The 26,019-nt window shown below is 44.1% G+C and overlaps 1 protein-coding gene across 2 annotated transcripts in view; it reads left to right on the top strand.

Annotated features, from left to right (window-relative positions):
- The window catches only part of Fbn1 (fibrillin 1), a 211,211-nt gene that overhangs the window by 148,962 nt on the left and 36,230 nt on the right, over positions 1–26,019 (top strand). For both annotated transcript variants that reach the window (XM_052722762.1, XM_052722764.1), the window contains 15 exons: positions 135–260; positions 1,897–2,022; positions 8,836–8,958; positions 9,107–9,229; positions 10,664–10,789; positions 12,863–12,985; positions 14,625–14,747; positions 15,056–15,220; positions 16,954–17,022; positions 17,116–17,241; positions 18,157–18,279; positions 18,936–19,094; positions 19,747–19,818; positions 22,940–23,065; positions 25,851–25,973. In XM_052722762.1, coding sequence (XP_052578722.1) covers positions 135–260; positions 1,897–2,022; positions 8,836–8,958; positions 9,107–9,229; positions 10,664–10,789; positions 12,863–12,985; positions 14,625–14,747; positions 15,056–15,220; positions 16,954–17,022; positions 17,116–17,241; positions 18,157–18,279; positions 18,936–19,094; positions 19,747–19,818; positions 22,940–23,065; positions 25,851–25,973 — 1,833 coding nt within the window. The remainder of the gene's footprint in view (positions 1–134; positions 261–1,896; positions 2,023–8,835; positions 8,959–9,106; positions 9,230–10,663; positions 10,790–12,862; positions 12,986–14,624; positions 14,748–15,055; positions 15,221–16,953; positions 17,023–17,115; positions 17,242–18,156; positions 18,280–18,935; positions 19,095–19,746; positions 19,819–22,939; positions 23,066–25,850; positions 25,974–26,019) is intronic.

The raw sequence follows: 26,019 nt of genomic DNA, 5'->3' as shown, positions 1-26,019 counted from the left end.
TATACAAAGCTAAGGAGGTGTTCATTTTATTCAAGCAGACTGAATTTCTTCAAGTTGGGTAGCTACTGCTTCCTCACTGGATAATGGAGCCAGTATCAATGTCTACAACATGTTGTTGATTTTCTTCTCTTCAGACATCGATGAGTGTGAAGATAACCCCAATATCTGTGACGGCGGTCAGTGCACAAATATACCTGGAGAGTACAGGTGTCTGTGCTATGATGGGTTCATGGCTTCTGAAGACATGAAGACTTGTTTAGGTAAGAAAGAAGGCGGCAGGGACTAACTCGCCTGCTCAGTCACAAGTATTGTGAAGTCACGCAAAGATCGGTTTGTTCAGTCTCCCTGGTTCATCTCCTGCCTGATCATTTCTTTTTGTTTTGTTTTTTGTTTTTTTGGATTTTTTGAGACAGGGTCTTTCTGTGTAGCTTTGTGCCTTTCCTGGAACTCACTTTGTAGCCCAGGCTGGCCTCGAAACTCACAGAGATCCGCCTGGCTCTGCCTCCCGAGTGCTGGGATTAAAGGCGTGCGCCACCACTGCCCGGCGCCTGATCATTTCTTATTGTGAGCCAGTCATATTAAATTCCACCTTGGGAAATGTTGGCTATGCCTGTGTTCTAGAAGTATTGGTGAACTGTGAGAATGCAGTTATGTCAGTCATCTGGACCAGGCTGAGCCTTCTTCACCTCTCACTATTAGGCAGCACGTAGTCCAGAACTGTTTTTTGCAGCATTGCTGAGGCAAGACCCTTCTGGAGCTCTGCTCGGGTCCCTGGGAAGTATAAGGTTTTCTAGTTTAGCTGTGGGCAAGGGGCGTCATTGTAGGCCTTCTGTGAAGGCCGAGGATTGCTGGACTGGATGGACAGTACCTCCCCCAGCCTGGGTGATGTGTGTCTTGGGGTGGATGAGTGAGCTCAGCAATGCGCTGGACATCTGCAGAGGTCACCTGCACGTCACTGGTGCCCTCTCTGTGCCTCTCCCTTCTGAGTTTTTGCTGGGTCTGTGATGTCATCTGGTCTATGTGGTATCATCTCCTACAGGCTCAGGCCTAGAATTTGTTCCTCGGTAATCTGAGAATAACGTCGAACCCACTTAATTAAGTTTCTTTATTTTAGGAATTGCTGTATTTTTATTGCTTAATGTCCAGGCCCTAGAAAAGCATTCTTTCTATCTATAGTGCAATTTCTTTTTAACTTTTTTTAGTTGTTTCTGGTGAAAAGGTCATTCCCTCTTGGCCAAAAGTAGGAGCCTAGGATGGGTCATGTGCACATTCAATATATGGATGGGTATTTTGCTGGCATGTCTGTATGTGCACCACATGCATGCTGGGTGCCAGTGGAGGCCAGAAGGGGGCATTGAATCACTTGGGACTGGAAATACAGAGGGTTGTAAGCTGTTATGTGGGTGCTGGGAATCAAACCCTGATCCTCTGGAAGAACAGCCAGTGCTCTTAACCGCTGAGCCATCTCTCCAGCCCACTTCTATCTTTTCTTTTTTAAATGTGGAAACTAAATTGCTGGCATCACACGGTCAGAATCAGCTATTTTACCACAGAGAATGTTGGCTCCTAGAGAAACCATCACATGAACACGCTTCTATTCAGCGGGAGTCAGTGCGTTTACTTACCACCTGACCCCCCCATTGTGGGAAACATAAGAGCCGGGTACACGATTAGTCAGCAACTAAAAAAATGCCAGTGTACATGGAGTTTCATATGTATTTTTATGAGTAAAGGCATTTAAATATAATATTTTATAGTGTTTACTTTCCAAGATTATTTTTTTTAGTGAAAGCATCTCACTTTTTCTTAATTTTCTATCATAGTTCTTTTATCTCAGGAAGAAAGTATCCATTACAGCAGAAGCATGGATATATGAATCATATTTCTATCTTACAGATGTCAATGAATGTGACCTGAATCCGAATATCTGCCTCAGTGGGACCTGTGAAAACACTAAGGGCTCGTTTATCTGCCACTGTGATATGGGCTATTCAGGGAAAAAAGGAAAAACGGGCTGTACAGGTATGCTTCCTCCTTTTCATACCAATCAAAAAAGTATCAAGTAGCAAAGAAACTGCCATAATGACTGCAGTTTACCACAAGTTTTTAAACTTCCCATTTTAGCTGCATTGTAGGTATGTTGTATACTATATTCATTAATTTAGCTTCTGTGCCTTTGAAACGTTCCATGCTCTATTAGACCCACGAGGAGGTCTGTTCTATCTGTGAAAATAAAGATGTGTTGCATTGGATAAGTTAACACGACTAATGATGTGATTTTTATAGGTTAAGAATCATACTTTCAGATCACATTAGTGATCATGCTAGTTCCTGAATGCTCATACTCCTTTATCAGAGCAAGATCTTTTGATAATCCTCTTTGCCAACACTTCATTTTACAACTAACATTGTCTTATAAAGAAAATGCCCTATATTTCACCGGTTCTTACCAGTCTTCCCTTCCTCCAGTTAGAGTGCCTTTGACACATTAACTTTTTATCCTAAACGAGTCTTTATTTATGTGACTTAGCTAATGTCATAAGGGAATTGAACCATTCACAGTCTTCTTGTTCGTTATCAGTAGCACTTAAGAAGAACCTTTCATAATATTTTCAGGAGACTATACAATTAAATGCCAAATGGAAGAAGCCACTCTGTGTCATGATGTTGTTTTATTCATGTTTTGTTGTTTTCAAACATGAAATAATGAAATTAAGTACATGGAGTGACAGAAAGAGTAAAATTTTACTATAATAACTTATATTAAAGTTACCCATTGTGGCATATAACATCATTTAAAACATCATGGAGATCATGGTGAATTTGAATTAGATAACTGTAAAAAAAAAATTAACAAGTAGTGGGTTGGACTTGAACTTTAAAAGCTGCTGGACAAGCCCTTGTGACTTAAACATTAATATTGGCAGTTTGAGAATGTGTGGGTCCTTCTCTAATTATATCATTGTATTTCAAGAAAGCATCAAAATATATTTATCAGTTATAAAGTGACTGTGTTGATTGTCAAACTTGCTAATACACGGCAGTAATATTATTGGTGATTCTTCAAAAGTGTCAGCCTACCCAAGGCCTTTAAAAGAGGCATAATACTGAAATGCTTTTATGCTCCCTCTATTGCTTTTCATAGAAAGGCTGGCTCGGGGTCCTTTCTGGTAAATGGCAGAATGCTTAAACCCTCAACTCATCCATGTAGGCGCTCAGAGACAAATGATTCTTAGGTTCAACATTTATTATCAGCTGCCAATGTCAATATAAGGCTTGCTAAGGTCTGGCAGCATGAAGAGGAAGGTAGACTAATTCTATCCTGCTTAGTAATGAATAAAGGCAAAAATCAAGCTCACTGAAGTTCAGGCAGAAGATCATGATGATCCCAAAGAGACAGAGTCTCTAGGGACAGTATTCATTGACTCGAGAGAAAGAGTGTGTAGAACTCCATTATCCCGAGTCCTTTCAACTGGTAAATGTGCAGTGGATGGTTATTTAAGGGTCTTTACCATAATGGAAGGTTATGTTCATGCTGGAGTCATATCATAGGTACAAGAGATACCGTGTTCCGTTACTTACCACTATTCCAGATACAGCGTGTAGAGGCAACACGAAGTCTACTGAACTTCTGTGTAACTGTTGCCACACATGCGTGAAATCTGCTATTAAAGAGAAATGTTTACTTTGTGTGCAGAAAGGCTTGTTTTCCTAATTGAGTTTGCGGAGATGCTGAGACTGTAGGGGACAGGAAGTACTCACTGCGTGCTGGAGAGTCAGTACCAGTGTTACGGTACAGCAGTCACCTTTCAGTAAACCCCACGAACAGAAATATACTCAGAGAAATACTGTCTTTTCAGAAGGGCCAGTACCTCCCTATTCTTTCCAGCTGCACCCTAGAATGACTTTTCAGTTTGACACCATCCAGTAAGTACTATAGGAAGAAGCCCTGAGGTGCGTGGCTTCTTCAGTATCATGGTGGGATGGCTTATGATATTCACATTTGAAAGAGTAGAATGCTGGATTTGGTTCTGGGGGTCTTCCACTGGTTTGTGATCATGAGCAAATAACCAGGGTCCTCTGCCTTTAATCAAACAATCCCCTTGGACAAAGATCTTGGCAGTGACCGATGGGAGGAGGGGGCTGCGTTAGGGCCAGAAGAAAAAAAATCCTCTGTGAATAATCCTGTTAGTAACAGCCAAGGGTATCACACTGGACCGGAAATGACTTCCACAGACAGGAACTGGCAGGAAGCCTCACACACTTGAAAACAAGTTTTAAAATTTCAGCCAAAATGTCTTTTCAGTCCCTCATAACTAGGGCTCTTTCAGGCTGGTTTCAAATCAGTGTTACTCACAGCGTTGAGCGCCATTGGGTCACCTTGGTGACGGTTGTGTTAAAGACAAGTGTTTATAATATCCTAGACAACTAATGTAAACGGAGATACTTATCTTGCCTAATTGGATAAGCAAGACATAGTACAAATAACAGAGACATTTCAACTGTACCCTAACCATACACACACACACACACACACACACACACACACACACACACACGCATGCACACACGCACGCACACGCACACGCACATGCACACACCCACCCTTGCTTATTTAGATAGAATTTTTAAAATGAGTACCCTGGGAAGCGATTATTAAGAACACTTATGCTGTTTCCTAAGAAGGGACTTTGTTTCATGAGAACTAAAATCACCCTCTGGGCTCCATTACAGCTCTGTCTAAATATTCCAGCTCCCTTGTCATTACTGATTGTTTCCATTTTAACAAATAAACATGTTTTCTTCTCCCAATCACATAGGCAGTGTTAAGAATCCACCCACTGACTCACATTCCCAGCCCACACAGATGCTAAGGGCTTCATTTTTTTTCTTCTTCTTCTTAAGCTTTGTCCAAATTGTGGATACTGCTGAGGGGAATGTTTGATTTAATGGAGAGAGAATGCACGTTCGCTTGAAACCTAGGACGCAGCTCCTCTGTCTCTGGCTTAAGTGGGTGGGTCACAGTTTTCCTGTGACCTCTGCCGCTCATGCTAAGTAGCTGTAATTGGAAGAAGATAAAGAGTCATTTCAGGGTGCCACCCAAGTGGGTCTCGCCTTTCACAAGCTCAATTTTAAGAACCTACCTGGCATCACGTGCACACTTTACCAGTGGACACAATCAGGATTGTTGAAATAGCTAGATTTCTGGATAAATCCATTTCTCAAACTCTCTGTTCCTTTCACATGAGAACTGTTCCTGGTGGGTCTGAGACACAGGCTTCTGCACCAACAAGCCAGCCATTTCCTCCCGTCTTATCGCTCTCTTCCGCTGGCTGTCAGCCTGTGGAAACTCCATGGGTGTTCACTTCAGTGAATAGTTTTGGCTCAAATTTTGACCCAAATTAAGAAATCCAAGTAGTCCTTGCATTTAGGCTGCCACGCTCTCTTCCTCAACTCCTAATTCTAGAGATTCCTCGTATGTCAGTACGCTTGGGGCAGATGGTGTCCGGGAGGCAGAAAGGCAGGCATGGCCTCTCTCTGTGTGTATGATGGCTGTGGGAGGTTCCAGAAGACCACCGCATATTCCATACCTGGGTGACAGATTTCTGGGCTAGGCAGAGCCCTGCCATGGAATCTGCTTGTAACTCACTCACCCTTGCCCCTCAAGGGGCCCTGCACAAAGGGACCCGTGAGACCCTCCGTGACAGAGGACCCGTGGGGCCGCAGAGACTGCGGTGTCGGCCTGAATTTGAATTGCTTTGCTCCCATTAATTCTGAAAAATGAATTTTCTGTCTGGAGCAAACTTGTGGAGCAAAGAGAACATTTGTACAGAGAGATGTTCTTGGCAAACGTGTGCTGTTTCCTTCATGCTGTTGAGGAGAGTTTCAGCACAGTGCTTTTGTTTGCTTGTTTTCCCTGCGGCTCAGTTTCCCCTCTGTTTGCCAGTCTGCCATGGAAACAGCTCATCAATAAGAGTTGGTGTGTGTGTGTGTGTGTGTGTGTGTGTGTGTGTGTGTGTGTGTGCGCATGCGCAGCTGCTATTAACTCAGAAATATGGTTGCAGTGTGTGACCTGCTGGCTTTCTCATCTGCTTCTTACACGCTGAGCATGGAAGCTACTTAACATGATGAGTCATATTTACCATGTGGGACTTGAATATGACCCTTGAACTGTCCTTTCCAGGTATTCCAAAGCCCACGACACACAGCCTCTTGCAAACAGAATTTCTTTCCACCTTGAAAGCATGATAAAAATCTAAAAATATTTTCTTGATTTAGAATTTTATATTACATTTTATAATAATAATTAAAGGAGATTCCTCCATCAAAAGAAGTGGTTGTTTTCTTAAAAGCAAGATTAGCGGGAAAGGTAAAAGCATGTGAAAATCGTGCTGCCTTTGACCAGTAGACAACTGGACAGAGGGAGAAAACAGAGACAATTGGGGGTTGAATGATGGAAGGACATGATGTAGATATATATGAAAATATAATCAGACCCATTTTATACAGTGAATGTATGCTACTAAAAAGAGAAAATTGGAGAGACAGTGTGGAATGGCAGATCGATAGGCTCTGATTAACTGTGAAATTGTAGCTAGTAAAAGAGGGTCGTGGGTATCTCTCAGTCTGACAGTTCTCATCAGCATTTCAGTCTTTAGAACAAAGTTTAGAAAAACAGCTGAAGTTAGTAAACAAATGATCTTTGTCACACCTGTGCCCCAAGAGAAGTGTCAGTGCACAGGGAAACTGAGTACGGGCTTACCCTACCTTTGCCCTTTACTGTCTGCGGGGCCCCAATCTCTGCCTTCTCTGAAAAATTTAAAAATTCTGAGAGCAGAATTCTAGTTCTTTGCACTTATAAACTTTCCATTACTTTCCTTGTGGGGATGGAACACCTGATAGAAACAACCAAAGAGAAAGAGGATTTCTTTTGCCTCTTGACTTCAAGGGACATTTCACCGTGGTAGGGAGGCATGACAGCTGGACAGCTCTGCCTGTGGCAGTAGTTAACAGGATGACCTTTTCATATCTTGACTGACCAGGAAGCAGATGTCTTCTTTAAGCCCTGCCCAAGTGATCCCATCTGCTGCTACCTAGGCCATGGTATCAACCTTCCCAAACAGCGTCACAGCTGGGAAGCAAGTGTTTACACACAGAAGCCTGTGGGGACATTTCACACTCAGACTACCCCCCCCCACACACACACAGCAGCTCCTTCTTTCCACCTAGATTATTTGCTAAATATTATGACAAATAAAAGAAGGAAATTAAGACAGAACTCACAAAAGTTGTGATTTGTATATTTCCTTCTGAGATTTATGACTACCATGCTTGGAGACATCTGTGTTGGTTCTATGGAGTCTGTGAGACCAGCATAGGAAGGCGTGCTTTCCTAAATGCCTATGTGACATTTTACACGATTATCCCTACATCGGCCTTCTTTATTTCTGTGGTTATGGTGGGCTCTGTTGTCCAGTTACTTGAGGTTTCAGTCACAAGTTCAAAAGCTGTGTGTCTCCATTGTCCTGCCCTGTTACCTCTGTCAGTTATTGTGACCTTTGAGACCACAATAAAATTAGCCTAAACAACTTGAAATGATAGTAAAAACATTCTCTCCTATGTATTTTCATGTCCCGATTATCGGTGACATAACAAAAGAATTCTATAAAAGAAATCTGTTGTTATTGTATGTTGTGCTTGTGCCCAAGACCATTCTGGGCTTAAGATGAAGCATTTTGACAAGCCACCTGTTTCTTAACACTTTAGAGCTGTTGAACCGAGCTTCCTGAGTAAATGAAGGGCAAACACAGCTCATTTACCTGGTGTCTTTTTCAAGCCACTGTTCAAGTGATCACTGCAGAGTCTTGCAACATTTCCTGTTCCTGTCTTCTTCTTGACCCAAGTTTGGTGTGAGGCATTGGTTTACATTTCAAAATCATAGACTCATATCCATGCATATTTGTTCCTAGTGAATGGCAGAGTAAATTGTGAAGGTAACAACTTATATGTTGAGTTTGTTTGAAGAACCAAAACAAAACAAAAATCACCATAACATTTTTATATAGTCTATCCTAGCTAAATTTGAAATGAAATTTCGGAGAATGGAGAATTTTTAAACCATTTTTGATCTTTTACTAACTTCACCTACTCTGGTACTTCTTAGTCTTACCCAAGTTCTCTCTAGGTTGACTTGAGTTGTACACGAAATATGCAAGAAGGCTTAGGCTGCCAGTGTGCTGGGACTCTTGGGGAGCTAAGAAGAGTTACACATTGCCTTACGCAATATTTTCTGCACATGATTGAAATGATAATACCTAAAATAAGGATCTAATAAGAGTAAAACATAATGGGGTAACAATGCTTTAAATTTAAGAATAAAAAGACAATTCCAAAGTTTTCTGATATGTCAACATTATATTCCTTTGCCTATAAAGATGTGAAAAATGCATAATTACCTATAGTTGTTGTAAAAAAATATGTTGCCAATAAAAACATGACTATGACTGCTAACCAGAAGGGCATTAGGCAACTCACCTTTTAAGTTGTCACTTGGAGAGAGGTTTGCTTTGCTGAGAGGTTGGTGCCTGGGTGCTCCCATTAGAAATACAGAGACGAATGGAAGTTATCAACAGCAAATGCAATGACCACATCATTGCTTCCTCGTAAATTAAAATGCAAAGCTGCTCAACAGGGAGAGATCTTAGCATCTATGTGGATACTAAGTCATCTGTATTATGCCAGGGTGAGGATGAGAGACAATCTGCTTTTGAATATCGCCAAGTCATTAAAAAGACCAAAGCTGTTGTTCTAAAGCACTGGTTATGCATTTTCCAGACATCAACGAGTGTGAGATCGGAGCACACAACTGTGGCAGACATGCTGTATGCACCAACACGGCGGGGAGCTTCAAGTGCAGCTGCAGCCCTGGGTGGATTGGAGACGGCATCAAGTGTACAGGTGAACTGGAAAAACAACGGAAGTTGCAGTCATGAACTGTGTGGATTAGAAACACGAAAATATTAATTTTGTAAAGTAAAATTTAATTTTAATTTTATTTCATTGTAAATGTCATGGTATTGACAATGATGTAAACTTTGTTCTTAAGATCTGGATGAATGCTCTAACGGAACCCACATGTGCAGCCAACACGCAGACTGTAAGAACACCATGGGGTCTTACCGCTGTCTCTGTAAGGACGGCTACACAGGAGATGGCTTCACCTGCACAGGTAGGCTTGCTTTGGAAACAACTGGGTGACTGTGTTGGAAAGCACATAGCCCACATCAGACCAACAATTCCTTCTGAAGACTGGGGCATGCCGGCAACAGAAAAGACTACTTACTTCTCTGAGATTAGATCCCCATGGAACGAAACCTGGAGGCAAGTCTCCAAGGTGCCCTCAAAAAGTTAGCACAGTGTGTGTGTGTGTGTGTGTGTGTGTGTGTGTGTGTCTGTGTGTCTGTCTGTCTGTCTGTCTGTCTGTCTCGCTATCTCTCACATCTCATATATATGCATACATATGTACACATATTTATTTATATGCACATACATTGATCTATATAATGGCATCACTATTCTAAAGCAAATCATATTCCTTTTTATATGTGTTCACCTCTGTGTTTTGGTGACTTGTCTGTGTATCTGTGTATCAAACCCAAGGAGAAGCTTGCTGTAGGAGGATGTGAAAGGGCAGAGGATGTGGTGTTCTGTTGGAGGAAAACAGTACAGACTTTCACCACATCATCACCATCACTGCCTCTTGGCATAACAACAGTTCAGAACCGCTCTATAAGACTTTCTCTCACTTTATGATGTACTCATGAAATTGCCTTCCCTCTTAGCTCTAATAAAAGTCACAGAATTAGCATAAACTTGCTATGTGAATTTAAATATGTAGGATCGCATAAATATGTGATTGCATAATTTATGCAGATAGTTATATGCACATGTTCACAAAGACAGTACCTCTTGCGTCAAGGCTTTGGGATTAAATAGGATAGACCCATTGCCCATAAAGTATGTGACTTATAGCATAAACTTTAATTAAATAAATTGAAGCACTAATTTCTGTCTGGCACTGTGAAATTAATAATAAGGTTCTAAGTAAGTACAAGAGAAGCTAAGGCTCAGTGAATGGCTGACTGAAAGTTTTACCATAGCTGAAATTATCGCTGCCCAGCCCAGGGATACTTTGTCTTATCATCTTGGGGAAAATATTTAAATTACACTTATTGGGTATCGATGCTTCACATGCTTGGTACTTAATGCTTGTGACCTTGCCACTCCGCCTTCTCTGCCACCCCTTTGAGCTGAGCCCAGTGCCTGAGAAAGGGGCACGCACTGTGATATGTTCTTTCGAATATGTCCTTTCTGTGGGTGACCCTTCTTGTGAAAAGATCCTAGCCTGAATAATGAGTTTGACTCCATATTCACTTGCAGCACTAGTGATAATTTAGCCTTCAGGTTCTTAATCTGTATCCCATACTGCTGCATATTCAATATTGGCATTCAAAAGAGAAAAACCAGTGAATTTAAATTTGTCAAACAAGAATTATGATGAAGTGCAGTTATACTCAGGAACTTGGCAGTTATAAAAATTATAGGACCTGAGGCATTGGAAAGTGCTCGACTGCAAAAGTATAACTTGTGTTTCTGTCTGCAGACCTTGACGAGTGCTCCGAGAACCTGAACCTCTGCGGCAATGGCCAGTGCCTCAACGCCCCTGGCGGGTACCGCTGTGAATGTGACATGGGCTTCGTGCCCAGTGCTGACGGGAAAGCCTGTGAAGGTAAGTAGCCACAGGGAAGCTGTAAGGAGCATTCAGGGCTGGATGAGATTTACCTATTCAAACATGACTGGCTTTTTTTCTATTTTAAACTTGAAATACATTTTCCCTTCATATTTAAGCTGCTTGGTTCAGTTGGTAGGAGGATGCGATGGTTAGTATTGTTAGCTTCAGAGGATTTAGAAGGGCCAAAAGTCAAGCCTTCCAGCATGCCTGTGAGAAATTATCTAGATTAGGTTAACTGAGGTGAGAATCAACTCTGGTGGCACCATTTTATAGGGTAGGGTCCTGGATTAGCTAAAATAAGAGAAAGTGAACTGAACGCTAGCGTTCATTGCTCTCTGCTTCCTGACTGCGGACATGATGTGAGCAGCTGCCTCAAGGTCTTGCCACCGTGGCTTCCCTTCCATGAGCATGCATGAGTTAAAATAAACGCTCTTAACTTTACTACTTTTGGGGGGTATTTTGTCACACCAACAAGACAAGTAACTAGTATGGGGGTAAGCCCTCAGGAAGACCATTTCTGTTGATGCAGAGAAAATCTGGGCCAAGTGATCTGCAAGGTTAAACCATAGGATGGACATAAGAGAGAAAGAATGACCGTGCACAGTTAATTCAGTGCAACTCAGTTATCCCTACTTCTGGAAAAAAGAACTGTTAAAGCATAGGACCCCTGGTGCTCTGTTTGAGGGTTTTCTATAAATACAGAAACATGGCTGTTAATCTCTGCCAGCCTTTGGTTTCTACAAGTCAAGGCTTCCAGATAACGACACCAGAGAGTGTGCTCCTTGTGTGCAGTAATGTCCTAAATATATCTTAGAACAGTCTAAATATCTCACATACGGAGACAGAGAACGGAAGTTGACATGTCCCTGGAGGAGAATTCCCTGGAATAGCACCACTTGCTTTTGTCCCTTGGCTTCAAGTTCTGTCTTTCTGGGGCATGTTGGTCAGATAGGAGGAGTCCTGGAAACCCCATGACTCAAGAAGGATCCAATCAGGAAAGAACAGGTTCTTCTCCTTCCTCACACTTGTCAAATCTGAGCACACTGTCTTCATTAAAAGTAATTAGGACCTACTGTGAACCAAAATGATTTCAGGAGAAATAAACAAATGATAAGGACTGACAGACGTTTAGGCAAGGCCCCGATTAGTGCATTAGCCAATAGCTCTTCCTCGTTAAGATAATAGGAATTCAGAAGCACTGTTCATTTGTGTGTACACACTGATTTCTGTACTACCCTTAGTTATGGAACCCTTGGGTGTTTTCTTTATCCTGTTCATGTTAAAAATGCAGCCCTGATATAAAATTTCTAAGGCAAGAAACTAGATTATGGCCATGCTGGTGAGCCTAAGGCCTTGTTTACTTCTGTGCTCCCAAACCCAGGGCAAATAGGTACTGTCTCACCTCTCCTGACAGAGACAGGCACAGGGCAAGTGTTGCTTCTCTTAAAACTCACAGGGAGGTGTTTGTTTGTTTGTTTGTTCTTAATATAAATCATCCCCGGCAGAGTGGTCACGCCTAGTTAAAGCAGTCTCCAGTCTGAAAGTGGGTGTATTCATCACAAGCACAGCGCTCAGATGAAGTAGTGGTGCGGGCCTGGAAGAGGCGTCTGCAGTGTATGGGTCTCCTATGGACCACAGCAAGCACACACCGGCGAACCCAGGACAGAGGATAAAACTGAATTTGAAAGCTGCCCCAAAAGAGCCTTAAAATTTTAGTTCTCCACTAAAATTGGGGGAATATATAGATAAGAACCCAAGAATTTACTCTACCTTGTCTGTTTGGCTCTTACTTTACAATAGTAATGTAGACCCATATCAAATGGCACAAAGAAGATGTTCAGCCTATGGCCTGGGATGTGATGGGGCCCATCAGAGCCTCTCACTAGCAAGGCTTCTATGTGCAGACAAATCCCCCTGAGAGTCCGGGAAACTGCTTAGATTGATATCGGGTAGAATGCGTTTGCTTAATGCTAATATCCATGGCTTAATTTTATTGAGTAGCTTTTAAAATGGAAATTTACAAAAAAAAAAAAAAAAAACTCCCTCTTTTTGTACTCCCCCCCCCCCAAGATATCGATGAGTGCTCCCTTCCAAACATCTGTGTCTTTGGAACGTGTCACAATCTCCCAGGCCTCTTTCGTTGTGAGTGTGAGATCGGCTATGAACTGGACCGAAGTGGTGGGAACTGTACAGGTAAGGAGTCACTCACGTTCAACACCGGCTCCCAGGTATCCCAGGGTGCCATGGCTGGGGCTGTCACCAGGGCCACACAAGCTTCAGAGGAAAACAAAGGAAGAGTAAGGCATTAAGAGCCAAGGGTACATTTTCTCAGACTTGAAACTGATGCGGCGTGAGGAGGCACAGGAAAGAGACAGGTCTACAGGCTTGGACATGAGTTTGTGGCTCCCCAGGGATGTTTTCTGGGGTGCTCTAGCTGTGGCTTCTTGAATATGTCTTCAGAACTTCCTTTCAAAGGCCATGCCCTGGGATCTCTGGTTTGCTTCTTGTATATTTCCAGTGCAATCTCCATACCTTCCCACCCTGCTCCGGGTACTGACCACCAGAGTGCCTGCTACACAGGGGCTGGCCATGCATTTCTTTTATATGTGGCGGTGGTTGGGAGTACAGGTAGGTAGTTAAGAGTCTGTGCATAGGTGTGTGGAGGCCAGAGTCACCATCCAGTGTCTTCCTCTGCTTTCTGTTTCATTTGCTGAGACATGCTCTCTCATTGAACCTGATCTCACTGGCAGGCATGAGTTCCTGGGACCTTCCTGCTTCTTCCTCCCAGTTCTAGGGTTATGTGAGTGTAGTGGATCTCACCTCAGGTCCTCACACTTGCAGAGCAAACATTTCACCCACTGAACTATCTCCTTAGCTCTATTTAATACAAAAGATCATTTTTTTGTAAAGCTAAGGACTCCCAAGGAGCACAAGAAAAAAAATAGAAAAATTACAGCCGCACAGCTCTCCTTGGTACCAAGAAAAGGCTGACAATCATGGCCAGTTTCTTTCTTAGTCTGCCCCTCTACTCAAGGTACAGAGAGAGCAGGTCCTATTCTGGAGGACATCAGGACATCCAGACCATAGGAAACACCATCGGACAAGTGTCCTGATTCCTCAGGCTGTCCTCTCCACAGCCATTTGTCTAGTTCAGGGGATTTCTTAAGCATTGGAAATAGAGAAGAGAAGAACATTTTTAAAAAAAAGAAAATAGAGAAGAGGATTGTACAGAGTTAGAATCTGTCAAAAAAATCCATGTCCTAAATATCTGGAATGTTGCAGATATTTTTGGAATAGAAACCAAAAGGGAAATGTCTGGGATAGCATCTGTGCAGGCAGAGCCTCCATGAGCTTAAAGAAACATGCTAAGCCTCCTTCCTGCATGTGTGTTCAGAGAAGACAGTGCACACAGCCTGCTCCCAGATGTTCCCTGGGACATCTTGCTCTAATCTGACAAAATAACATGCCACACATATTAAATGTATTGTTTTTATAAACCTATATCTGAAATTTTGGTTGACCGACGTCAAAACAATGTTTTGCCGTTAGTTACCTTGATTGGAATATTTTTCTTAGCTCCAAAGTTACCTTTTTATTCTGGTGACAGCGCAAAGGTAAACATGTTCTGGGGGTGGGGGTTGGATCAAGACTGTGACCCAGTTCCTTCCTGGGGAAGTGCCTCTCAGAGGTGGGAGGTTGCCTCACTAGGCATGATCGCATCTAAGAATTGATGGGTTCTTGTCAGGGGCCCAAGACTAGGCGCTCCTGCCTGCCTCTGGTGACATCAGTCCACACCGACGCTGGGTAATTCCGCCCGTTTCTTTGGCTGTAGATGTTAATGAGTGTCTGGACCCAACCACCTGTATCAGTGGGAACTGTGTGAACACTCCAGGCAGTTACACGTGCGACTGTCCACCCGACTTTGAGCTGAATCCAACTCGGGTTGGCTGTGTTGGTAAGACCCTTAAAACTTGTCTTAGACACGTACTGTTTATTATTTTAAAAGTATAACTGAATGTTCATTTCTGATGTTTTCAAAAGTAGTAGTATAGAAATTTAAATATTTCTCAAAACATATTGTATACTTCGAGCATTTCTGAAGGAAAATGATCAGTATATATTCTCGGGCACTTTTCAGCTTCTTAACAAAAGTAATTATGATTTTTAAGCACTTTCAGAGATGAGTTTGACACTTTACTCCTCCTACCCCTCCAAGAGGAAGAATTTGCCTGACATTTTGGTTTGTTTGTGGATGATAAATAGATACTCGCTCTGGAAACTGCTATCTGGATATCCGGCCCCGAGGAGACAACGGAGACACGGCCTGTAGTAATGAAATCGGAGTTGGCGTTTCCAAGGCTTCCTGCTGCTGTTCGCTGGGGAAAGCCTGGGGAACTCCATGTGAGCTGTGTCCTGCTGTGAACACGTGTAAGTGGACAGCCTCCGGTCTGTTATTACTCCACCTCAGACCAGGTCTCTCTAGATCCATAAAGCAGAAGTCACCGAAGGAGGAGCTGAGGGTGTCTCTGTTTACGACAGAAAAAGGCAGGTCATTCCCATCAGGACACTTTGAGTACAGAGCAGTCCAAAGACTCCCTCTTCGGCTTGTCCTAAAAGCTTACATAGGGCAGGGAGTGTCTTCTATCCTAGGAAGAAGATAGAATTACTGTAATGTTCCAGGGCTAGGTCTTCAAGTATATTTGAATGGAAGCTTCAGAATTCGATTTGAAGGCTGTAAAGGATACATCTCCTTTAAAAGGGGCTTCTATCTTGTACTTTGATTTACGATCAGGTGTAGCCAGTCTGGCCAAAGTCAGTGCCTGCCACTTCCAAGGTATATTGGATAAATGTTGAGTCATTTCTTGACGAAAGGTCATGCATTTACTTCTCAAAATATTCACCAATTAAGTTGAGAAGAGAAAGGTGAGGTAGTCAGAGGCCTGCCCTCTGAGAATGTTCGGTCTGTTAGGCAGAATGGGACCCAAATGTAGGCGCTCTAATTCAGCATGGGCCTCCACCACGAGGGAAGAGGGAAGGCACAGAGTCACATTTGATAGGAAACGTGCACTAGGTTCAAGTTAGGAGCCTCTGAGGGGTGGCTCTGTGACCTCGGCCAGGTTAGCCTCTTAGGTATGGATGCAATCACTCAGACAGAACCGAAGACACAGCCTGGCAGACACCACCTCTTCTTTCCTCTTCAGAGAGGGCTTAGTTCAAGTCGGAAGTAGGTGCGGACCACTCTGTGAACTTCTGAGCTTCGCTTTGGAAAAAGGACATGTCCTAAGTGAGGAGACACCTAAAAGAGGGGAAGAAGAAAGCTAAAGGGGGAGGGACCCGATGTCACTGATAGTAAGAGATTAGGAGGGGAAACCCAGATTTGGACTTGGGAATATGGAATTCAGCTTTATAAATTAATAATGATCAACAAAATTAGAATGGGAATTTAAATATATATGAGTCCACATGGTTTCACAAAGCCAGGGCAAGGGCCAAGCTCAGGAAGACTGATAATTATGAAAGATGAGTCTAGGGTTCTTTAGGATGATTTTATAGGCTGCATCCCTGTCATTCACATGCTGAGGCATGACACTGAAAGAATTGTTCTATGTGGATCTTCATGGCTTGATGGAGGAGTCCAAAGATGCTGGGAAAGACGGCTTTTTTAAAAAACATCTGGGTTTTACATGTGTGGAACAGAGGAGTGAGAAAAATATCTAGACATCAAGGAGGGCAGTGGGCTGGCTGAAACAGTGAATGAAGAATCTCCTAAGCTCTGTTTGGAAAGGGTCTTAGGGACAGGCTGATGATCATTATTAGGGGAGATGGTGACACCCAGGAAGGAATGCTAAGGACAACCAGGACGGAGTGAAGTGTGCGGGAAACAGAAACGGAAGGGAACTCTGTTTTTAAAAGCAGCGACAGAGATAGAGCATGAACTACCTCACAAGAATGTAGGCCCGGGAGAGTAACTAACTGCAGGTTTCCAAGATCAGCACAACGGCCTTACCTTTAAGAAGCAGTCCATGTACGCTAAGATGCTCACTTGCTTTAAATGGCTAAATAAGAGCGGAAGATTCTGGAAGGTTAGCATTGTCTGTCAGATGTGTCAGCCTTTCTCCTGAAGGTGTTAGGAACTCACGTGGAACCTTTTGTTTCCATAGCTGAGTATAAAATCCTTTGCCCTGGAGGAGAAGGTTTTCGTCCAAACCCCATCACCGTTATATTGGAAGGTAAACGTTTCTCCTTTGTCTCAACACGCACACCTTTTGGATGACCTGGGTTGGTTCGCATCCTGAAGACACGCCTTGTTTTCCTTCTGATAGACATTGATGAGTGCCAGGAGCTTCCAGGGCTGTGCCAAGGGGGGAAATGTATCAACACCTTCGGCAGCTTCCAGTGCCGCTGTCCGACTGGTTACTACCTGAACGAAGACACGCGAGTGTGTGATGGTGAGTGATCCCTTGTAGGAAATGTCTTTCAAATACCGAGGATGACCAACACCCCAAACCAGGATACAGTTACCCGGAAATTGAGGGGTTAACGGTATAGCTTCATAAGCCAAACTTGAGCTAAACCATGTTCTTTAGAAAACCCATTTTCGCTAGACTAGCAAGCCTCCTATCTCCGTGTTTAGGGCAGTTCTAGGCTGTCCTTCTTGTCCTTAACTACTTGTCACCTGTGCAAGTGTGTTCAAATAAGCCTCCCTTAGCAGGCGGGGCTTTGTCTTTAAGATACAACAAATGGCCTTATTCAACTTTTTAAAGATGAAGAATTTTGATCGTTTTTTGATTTGAGAACAATTAGCCCAAGGACTGGGTATGGGGACAAGGAATCCATCTCCAGGATTCACAAGACCAGTTGGGGAGAGACCTCTTCAGTAAGAATTATTTAAACATCACAGTGCATTAGCATTAGTGCTCAGACTTGCAGCCAACAAATACTCCTATGAGCCGCCTTGTTTGAAAATGGAGATGCACTAAGAATCCCTCCTACATTACTGTACAGTGAAGATTTAGGAAGCCGACTGTCGCTGATGGCTTCAGTCTAGATTCTATCTATGAACACAGGACGTGTGTCATTATCTTACTGAAGATTTTGCCATTTCCATCCCTCAGTCCTTTGGGGGAACATTAAGGACTGATTTATTAAGCCCTTCTATCAGAAGGCATGAGTCCCTTTGTAGACCTTCTTTGCTGAAAATCTGGACACCCATAGGCTGAGTCCCTGCTGTTCACATCTGGGGTTCAAGTCCCCCGGATGGAGGCTTTGCTCTCTACCGTCAACATCCGCACTGACCCCGGACACCCGCCCATTCCAGAGCAATGCGTTCATAGTCACGTAACACCTTCTGTTCTGGGTTATAGATGTGAACGAATGTGAGACTCCTGGAATCTGCGGGCCAGGGACATGTTACAACACCGTTGGCAACTACACCTGCATCTGCCCTCCAGATTACATGCAAGTGAACGGGGGAAACAATTGCATGGGTGAGTCTCAATGCATCTCAGGCCTGTGGGCTCGACTCCGGCCTGCAAAGGCCAGTCAAGCACCTGGGGCTTGGCGCTGTTCCGCTCATCAGCATGCTTCCCTCCTTTGAACTGTTGTAGCTCAGTTCACCCCGCCCCCCGCCCCCTGAACATGCCGCTTGCAGACCGTACGTTTGGCATGGTCACCACTGTGGGTGGGTGGTCGAGGGTTTTTCTGTAAAATGTGCTGTTGGAAGATGCCGAACACTGTAATAGCACTTCTTTCCTTTGACTTGTAGGTGTGTCTTTATACACTTACATCACAGCACTGACCTACAGCACTGACATATCATGAGTCGGAAATAAGAGACTCGCTCCCAAACAGCAGTGGAGAATAGTTATGAGGAGCGTGGGTTGGAGGGCCCTGTTGAGTTTGCTAATGCTGCACTCCGTAATGCACTACATCCTTCCGCGGCACAGAGCACCAGCGAGTGCATTTCTCCGGGTGCCTTGCTTGTGGCAGCATGGCTGGCCGAGAAGCTGTGTGCGGGATGGTCTGCCGCCCTTACCACAGCTGGACCGGCACCTGCGCTTGCCCTTTGGAGACTCGCGGCAAGCTCTGCTGTGTGGTGCAGAGCCCGTGGGGTCACCGGTGCGTTTGTTCTCTTTTCCTCCAGACATGAGAAGAAGTCTGTGCTACAGAAACTACTACGCTGACAACCAAACCTGTGACGGAGAACTCCTGTTCAACATGACCAAGAAGATGTGCTGCTGCTCCTACAACATCGGCAGAGCCTGGAACAAGCCCTGCGAGCAGTGTCCGGTCCCGAGCACAGGTGACACTGGGTTTCGTGGCTACCGCCATCGAGACATCGGCTAGGAATGACTTTGTCTAGAAAGTCGATCTTACTGACGAGAGAAGAGAGTGTATTCTTCCTTTTCAGAGGGAAAACTTGACCCGCAAGGGCAAGCGTTTGCCTTACCGTTGACTGTGGTCCTATCCGCTGAAAGCCAAGTGACAGAATAAATTTCCTAACTTACATCCAAATTTATAACCAGACCTGTAAATTCAACATATCACAAAAACATAAACCTTGCTGGCATTGTTTATATTAAGACATTGGAAGCATCAGGGAAACCAGTATGATAAATAAATGAACATAATTTTTTATGTGTTTAAAACTAACCTTGGGCTGTGGAGAAGGCTCTGTGTATAAAATCACTTGCTACACAAGTGTAAGGACCTGAGTAGGGATGTTGAGAACCCACGTGAAAGCCAGCCACAACCCCCAGGATGGAGGATAAGGAAACCTGTTTCTCCCACAGTGTCAGGGGGGTCATTTTTCCTTCAGTGTCTGCGTTACAGACAAGGTTACATCTGCAGTATTTCCAGATGGAAACGTTTTCACAACTGTTTACATAGTTATGTCTCTCCCTGAGTTCTTGCCCATCCCTGACCTCTGCCCCTTCTTTGTTTAACTCTTGCAGATGAATTTGCTACCCTCTGTGGAAGCCAAAGGCCAGGCTTTGTCATTGACATTTACACTGGCCTACCCGTGGGTGAGTTTCAGCCTGTGTGCTTGTGAGCATGATGGGGGTCCTCTGCTTCTGCCACTGAGTTAAAAGCGGGGAGATATACACACCGCCATTTTCCTAGGTTCGCTTTTCCCTTTTCTGAGAAGGAAAAATTGTTAAACGATGCCTCAAGCAGTTTCGAAGTCGTCAGTTGAAAAAACGATGAGAAGCCCTTTGCAGCGCCACCTAATGGATAGAAGCCTTCACTGCTCATGATGAAGGGGCCTGGGAAGCTTTTCAGGAAATAACAGTCCAGCTTAATGAATCTTAGTGAATCAACAAAGGGATGACAGGGCCAGATGCTGTTGGATTTACCTTAATTCCCCAGTGTTTCCTTCCAAGTTTAACATGACCTTTCAGTTCTTTTATGAGGGTTTGTTACGCAAAGCCCCCCTGCTTATCAGTTTTGCCTCCCCTGACCTCTCTTCGGGTCCCTCCCTTGGAGAATTCCATGGGTATAAAAATCTTTTTCAGAGCCAGGCATGGTGGCGCACATGCCTTTAATCCCAGCACTTGGGAGGCAGAGGCAGGCAGATCTCTGAGTTCGAGGTCAGTCTGGTCTATAGAGTGAGTTGTAGGACAGCCAGGGCTACCCAGAGAAACCCTGTCTCGAGAAAAAAAAAAATCTTTTCAGTATGAGGTCTCACGTGGGAGCTGAAGCAGACGCTGTGGTGGGATAGTAGCTTGGACTAGATCGAGAAGCACCGTGGATTGAGAAGTGGTGCACGAGGTTCTCCAGCACAGGCAGTGAGTGCCCTTGCGGTTTAGAAGCAAACACCACCGAAGTCAATGGACGCTGCTGCGTTCTCGGCTTCTCCCCGCCGTGATTTATGCCCATCCCTAGATGCCCCCTAAGCCTCTGCGACTGCGTCTGCTAGCAGACACCACCACTTGCTTTGTCTTGCCTTATTCCTAGTAAGTAAAGCCGAAATCCACATCAGCCTTTCCAGTGACCTTGTTTAAGAAAACAAGGACCTGGGCCAGCAATCAGCAGGCTTTCATAGTGCCAAATCCATATGGCTCCACAGGCCAGTCAACATCCAAAGAAACTTCATGGTTTGGAAAGAAAAACTGCTAAATGACATTGGCATGGAACACCTGGCCTTAGCTACTCTGTTTTTCTCCTTCCCCAAACATCTTTTAATCTGTCTAGAATCTATGATTGGGAGGTAAGTGGCCTCTAATGGTAATGGGTCTCCATGGGCAGTCCAGGCATGTAACCCGGCAAAGCCTGGCCCCAACAGTTGGCAGTCAACAAAAACTTGAAATGGCATTAGCACCATCCACTAGTAGACCTGGGAAGACCTCCAACCATCTTGTCCAAATTCCCTGCTTTCCACTGGAAGAGACAGAGGCCCAGAAAAGGGAAGGGACTCACCCAAGGCCACCTAGCTAATTAGTAACAGAGCTGGGACCAGAACCCAGTTCTGACTCACAATTTGCTTGGCTTCTAGCTCTGGGCAACTAGAAACATGGTATTTTGCAATGTACTTAGTGTTACCAAATTCTGCCACGACAAAATAGTTAGATGATTATAAGACTTTGTTTTATTTGAGCTTATAGCCTCCCTCTGAAAGGTCTTGGAACTGTTAGTATATAGCGTCCATTCTTGGGTGGCTAAAACTATATAGCATGTTTATTAATCTTGTCTTAAAATATAAACTTCTCCAAATGGAAATAAAATCCAGACAGGAAAAGAAAAAGAAAACATTTAATAATATCCTTTCGCTATTTTGTACCTGACAATGACTGGGGATTTGGTCCAGACTGTTTTTACTAAGTTGAGTAATAACACATCATTCCTACTTAGAACTAACGGATGTGGGTGACTCTATTTCATGTTTTAATCTATACTAAAAGAATGGACTCTACATTGGTTCTTGTTTGCAGATAAAGCATCATGGTGATGTTACCTCGCATGGCTATTTAACATTGGTGTCAAAGGCATAAGAATCTAAAGACAAAATTACCTATATTTGAAATAGTGATGTTTTGAAATTGTACCCTTGGAGATTTCGTTTTAATTGGTTGTTTAGATTAGCATGTAAAACAGTGGGCTTTATCATGACATTTTCCATACACATGTGTGCTTACACTTCTTACCTACTCCTCTCCCCTGTGTCCCATTCCCACTGTGCCTTTGGCTGGTGCCCTCTCTCCTTCTAGTCAGCCCCACCTCTGCTGTCTTGCTACAGGAATCCCACTACCCTGCTTCACCTCCCTTGAGAACCTTTCCTCTGCTCTCACCATCCCCCTTCTGGTTTCACAGCCTCTGTCTCCCTTGGAGACGCCAAGCTGTGCTTTCCATTAAGGAGGTCAGTTTGCTTCAAACAAAGTCAAACTCTTGAAAAGGGGTCTCGGCCAGGTTGGTTTCAGGGTGTGTTCTTTTGAGGTTTCTGCTATTCTTATAAACTCCACCTTAGAGCTAGAGAGATGGCTAAATGGTTTGGAGCACTGGCTGCTCTTCCAGAGGACCCGGGTTCAATTCCCAGCACCCACATGGCAGCTCACCACTGCCGATAACTCCTACTCCATTAGATCTGACAGCTTCCCACAGACACCCATACAGGCAAAATACCAATGCACATAAAATAAAAATAAACAGACTCCACCTTAGCCTGTGGCTGTCTCCTTACAACTCTGGCAAGCAAATCCCCTAAGGAGCCTCCTGATTATAATAAGAAAACAAAGTTTCTCTGTAGAGTAACGGGAAGCCTCAGGAACTAGAGGCTCGTGAGTGTAGCCCCATACTTTACATGCCTGTCCAAATGACATGGTCTGTCAAACTCTGACAAGCAATAGAGGAGCCGTCCAGGAGAAGATGCTGACAAGCTCAGACCTCTGACCGTAGGAAACAGTCTACCATGACAGTTCTTCCTCACAGCTGACCATATCTTCAATCAGTCCCTCCTCATCTGGCGTACATGTTGCTCAGTTGACTCAAATGTGGTCCCTACCTTACAAATAGGATTCTTTGCAACAAAATCTAACCCCAAAGATATGGAATCCGCATAGACACACGTGGGTCTGTCTTTCCAATCCTGTCTTCAGCTTTCACAGGCTTGTGGACCACACTGTTGCTCACAAGGGGCTTCTCTGTTTCTAGATATTGATGAATGCCGGGAGATCCCAGGGGTCTGTGAGAATGGAGTGTGCATCAACATGGTCGGCAGCTTCAGGTGTGAGTGTCCAGTGGGATTCTTCTATAACGACAAGTTACTGGTTTGTGAAGGTAAGTGTGACTGTACCACATGTACAAACGAAGCACCTGGCAGGCGACTTAGCAACACCCTTGCAAATTCTATACCACTGGACTCAGCTCAAGAGCTAGAATAGAAAAATACATCGTAGGAAGTTCTCCCAGAGTTGACAAAAATACGTTTTAGGAATGTATTAATTAAGAAAAGCACATGGTAGAGACCAACATGAGATTGCATGAAAAAACAACAACACCTTTTTTTTTCATGAACTCCTGGGGGGGAAACTAAGAGTTCATTCTAGAGCCTCTTCCCCAACACGGGACATATTAGTTTCCCAGCTGATAGAGAAAACACAAGAGGATAGTTATCTTTAGCTAAATGTCAAAGCTAGTGTTCTCTTCAAAACAGAGATCTACTTACCCAGAATGGAAACAATGGTAAAACCAGTATTCCAAACACATGAGAGAATTCTACATGACAAGAAGAACAAATTTGATTTTATACGGAGAACGTTGGCATGCAGGCAGATGCCTGATGCTGCCATATATATAGACAGATTCTTCAGTCTTGCTTATAACACGTCATACTTCCCCCTCCAACAGGAAAGACAGCATTCTTTTACATTTTAGTGGAAGAGACGTTGCTGCTTATTAAATAGGTGATGTTCTCTGGGATAACTGGAATCAGTTTCTCTGCAATACTTGAGCGGCAGGCCTCTAGCCAAGTTTTACACATTATATAGAAAGGTTGTGTTATTACCCCTTGGAGCATGTGTTATGATACACATGTCAGTATTTTGACATTAACAAAGCATTTCCTCTAAATCAGGAACAGTTTACGATCCACACATAGAGTTATGTTTCATTAGTAACCACAGGCTTATTAGACTCTCTTGCCAACTTTCAACCACTGTGGCCAACTGGGCACGCATCGCTTACCCTGCTTGTTGTGTGGGTTGTGGGCAGAGGTGATAGCCAGTCTGGGCCTTTTTTAGGAGATAGCCAGAGCATGGTCCCAGCTGGGGTTGGGGGGGGGGAGTTCCCAGGAGCCATCAAGAATTGGGTTCCTGCAGAGAAAGCCTATGTAGGAAGAATAGGAAACAGCAGATCTTATCACACTAGTGGTGGCTGTCCTCTTCTTGGCTGTTCCCTTCCCTTCTGGTATGAATCTAAGGCTGCCTGCCACTTTTTCCTTGTGTTTTCTCTTATCTCCATTTAGAGGCCCATTGGATCGTTACCCAAATACCCCTTTGCCACTAATATTTGCCAAAAGTGCTGCCCTTGGCCAGGACACATAGGCAAGGCCACCCATGAGTAAAAAGTCAACCCAGACCTTGCAACATACGTGGGATAGAAAGCCTGCAGCTGGGCCGGGGCAAGATCCCCTGTTGCCAGGGAAGACCCAGCATGCTCCACCCACTGGCTCTGCCTAGAAAGGTGTCAAGACACAGTCCCATTCAGAGAACATTCAGAAGATTAGGTGTTCCGATTTTGGGTTCCCATTTCACAAAGTCTTCATCTCCGAGGTTTTCCCACCACATTCTTAGCCTTCAAAATAAATCAGAAAATGAGGGTTGATTTCATGCATGTCTTAGCCATCCTGAAACTGGAATGGATTCCAGGAATGTTTCTGGGGGACTTCCATATTTATACTTTCCACGAGGAAGTGCATGAGCAGATGTCAGGCTCGCGTGTCACAGAAGCGCCTGCCTGTCACACCACTTGGCTTCTATGGCGTGGTTGATTCTGTGTTTCCTTACAGTTTACAATCAGAGCAAAACTAGTGGGTCAGACAGCGCCATGTCCATCCTGACACTGGCACTGCCCCCTCAGACAGACATTCCCACTCCTGGAAGCTCCCCCAGTGGTGGTCACTTTTTCCCACCATAAAAGCACAGAGAGATATCCTGATGTATTTCTGTTGTGGCTTTTCCTGGGGAGGTCTGAACAGACATCTCTTCACTCAAGGTAGGGCACTGACAGCACACCAAAGAAGAGAACTAAGTTTACCAAGTTATGTACAGGAGCATGGGTGAGAAAGGATTCCAAACAGGAGCACGGATGGCCATAGGCAGCTACATCACTGAAAAGCCTACCCTCCCCCAATGTGGGGGACAGTTCATGCAAGCTGATTGCTAAAAGGCTCCCAGGCAGCTTGGCTGGCCTTCAGCCAGTCTCCTCTTCCCGGGCACTGTTTCTGCCATTCTCCCTTGGGACTTAACTGTCTTCAAAGTTCTGTTCCCTTCCTGGGCTTGTTATGTCTCACCTCCTAGGGATTGGGATCCACCATTGGTAATGGACTTGCTGGCGATGGAAACAAATCTATGGTGACATGTATATCTACCATGATTTTATAGTGCTGCACATCTACTCTGATTGTGTCATAGTTTCTCAGCCCTAAGGCGTCTCTGCGTTTTACGTACCTGCCCTCCCCTCCACCCCAATCTAAGCCCTGGGAACTACTAGTCCCATAGTTTTGCCTTTTCCAGAAATTCAAATAGTTGGAATCAGAACAGTATTCAGCCTTTTCATCTGGCTTCTTTCACTTTTTAATCCACATGTGAGTGTCTTCCATGTCTTCCGGTAGCTCACAAGAATACTGTCTGATATTTTACCATCTCAGTATATCACAATGCATTTATAATGCATTCACCTACCAAAGGGTATCCTGCTTGCTTTGAGTTTTTGCCATTATGAACGAATCTGCTATAAATCTCCCTTGCTGTCATTTCAAAAGATGGAGCCAAAATAAGATATATGTCACTGACTCAACACCAGACTCTGTTCTCCCTCGAATTAAACTCTCTGCTGCTTCCAGATATCGATGAGTGTCAGAATGGCCCCGTGTGCCAGCGCAACGCTGAATGCGTCAATACCGCAGGCAGCTACCGCTGTGACTGTAAGCCAGGCTATCGCCTCACCTCCACGGGTCAATGCAACGGTAAGTAGCATCCGCTCAGAGCCTGTCGCCATCTCTGTTCTGATAC

Source organism: Peromyscus californicus, unplaced genomic scaffold, assembly GCF_007827085.1.
Source record: "Peromyscus californicus insignis strain IS unplaced genomic scaffold, ASM782708v3 Scaffold_7__1_contigs__length_154581171, whole genome shotgun sequence".
Classification (NCBI taxonomy): domain Eukaryota; kingdom Metazoa; phylum Chordata; class Mammalia; order Rodentia; family Cricetidae; genus Peromyscus; species Peromyscus californicus.
Note: the sequence above shows the minus strand (reverse complement) of the source record. Positions and strands in the feature narration are given on the sequence as shown.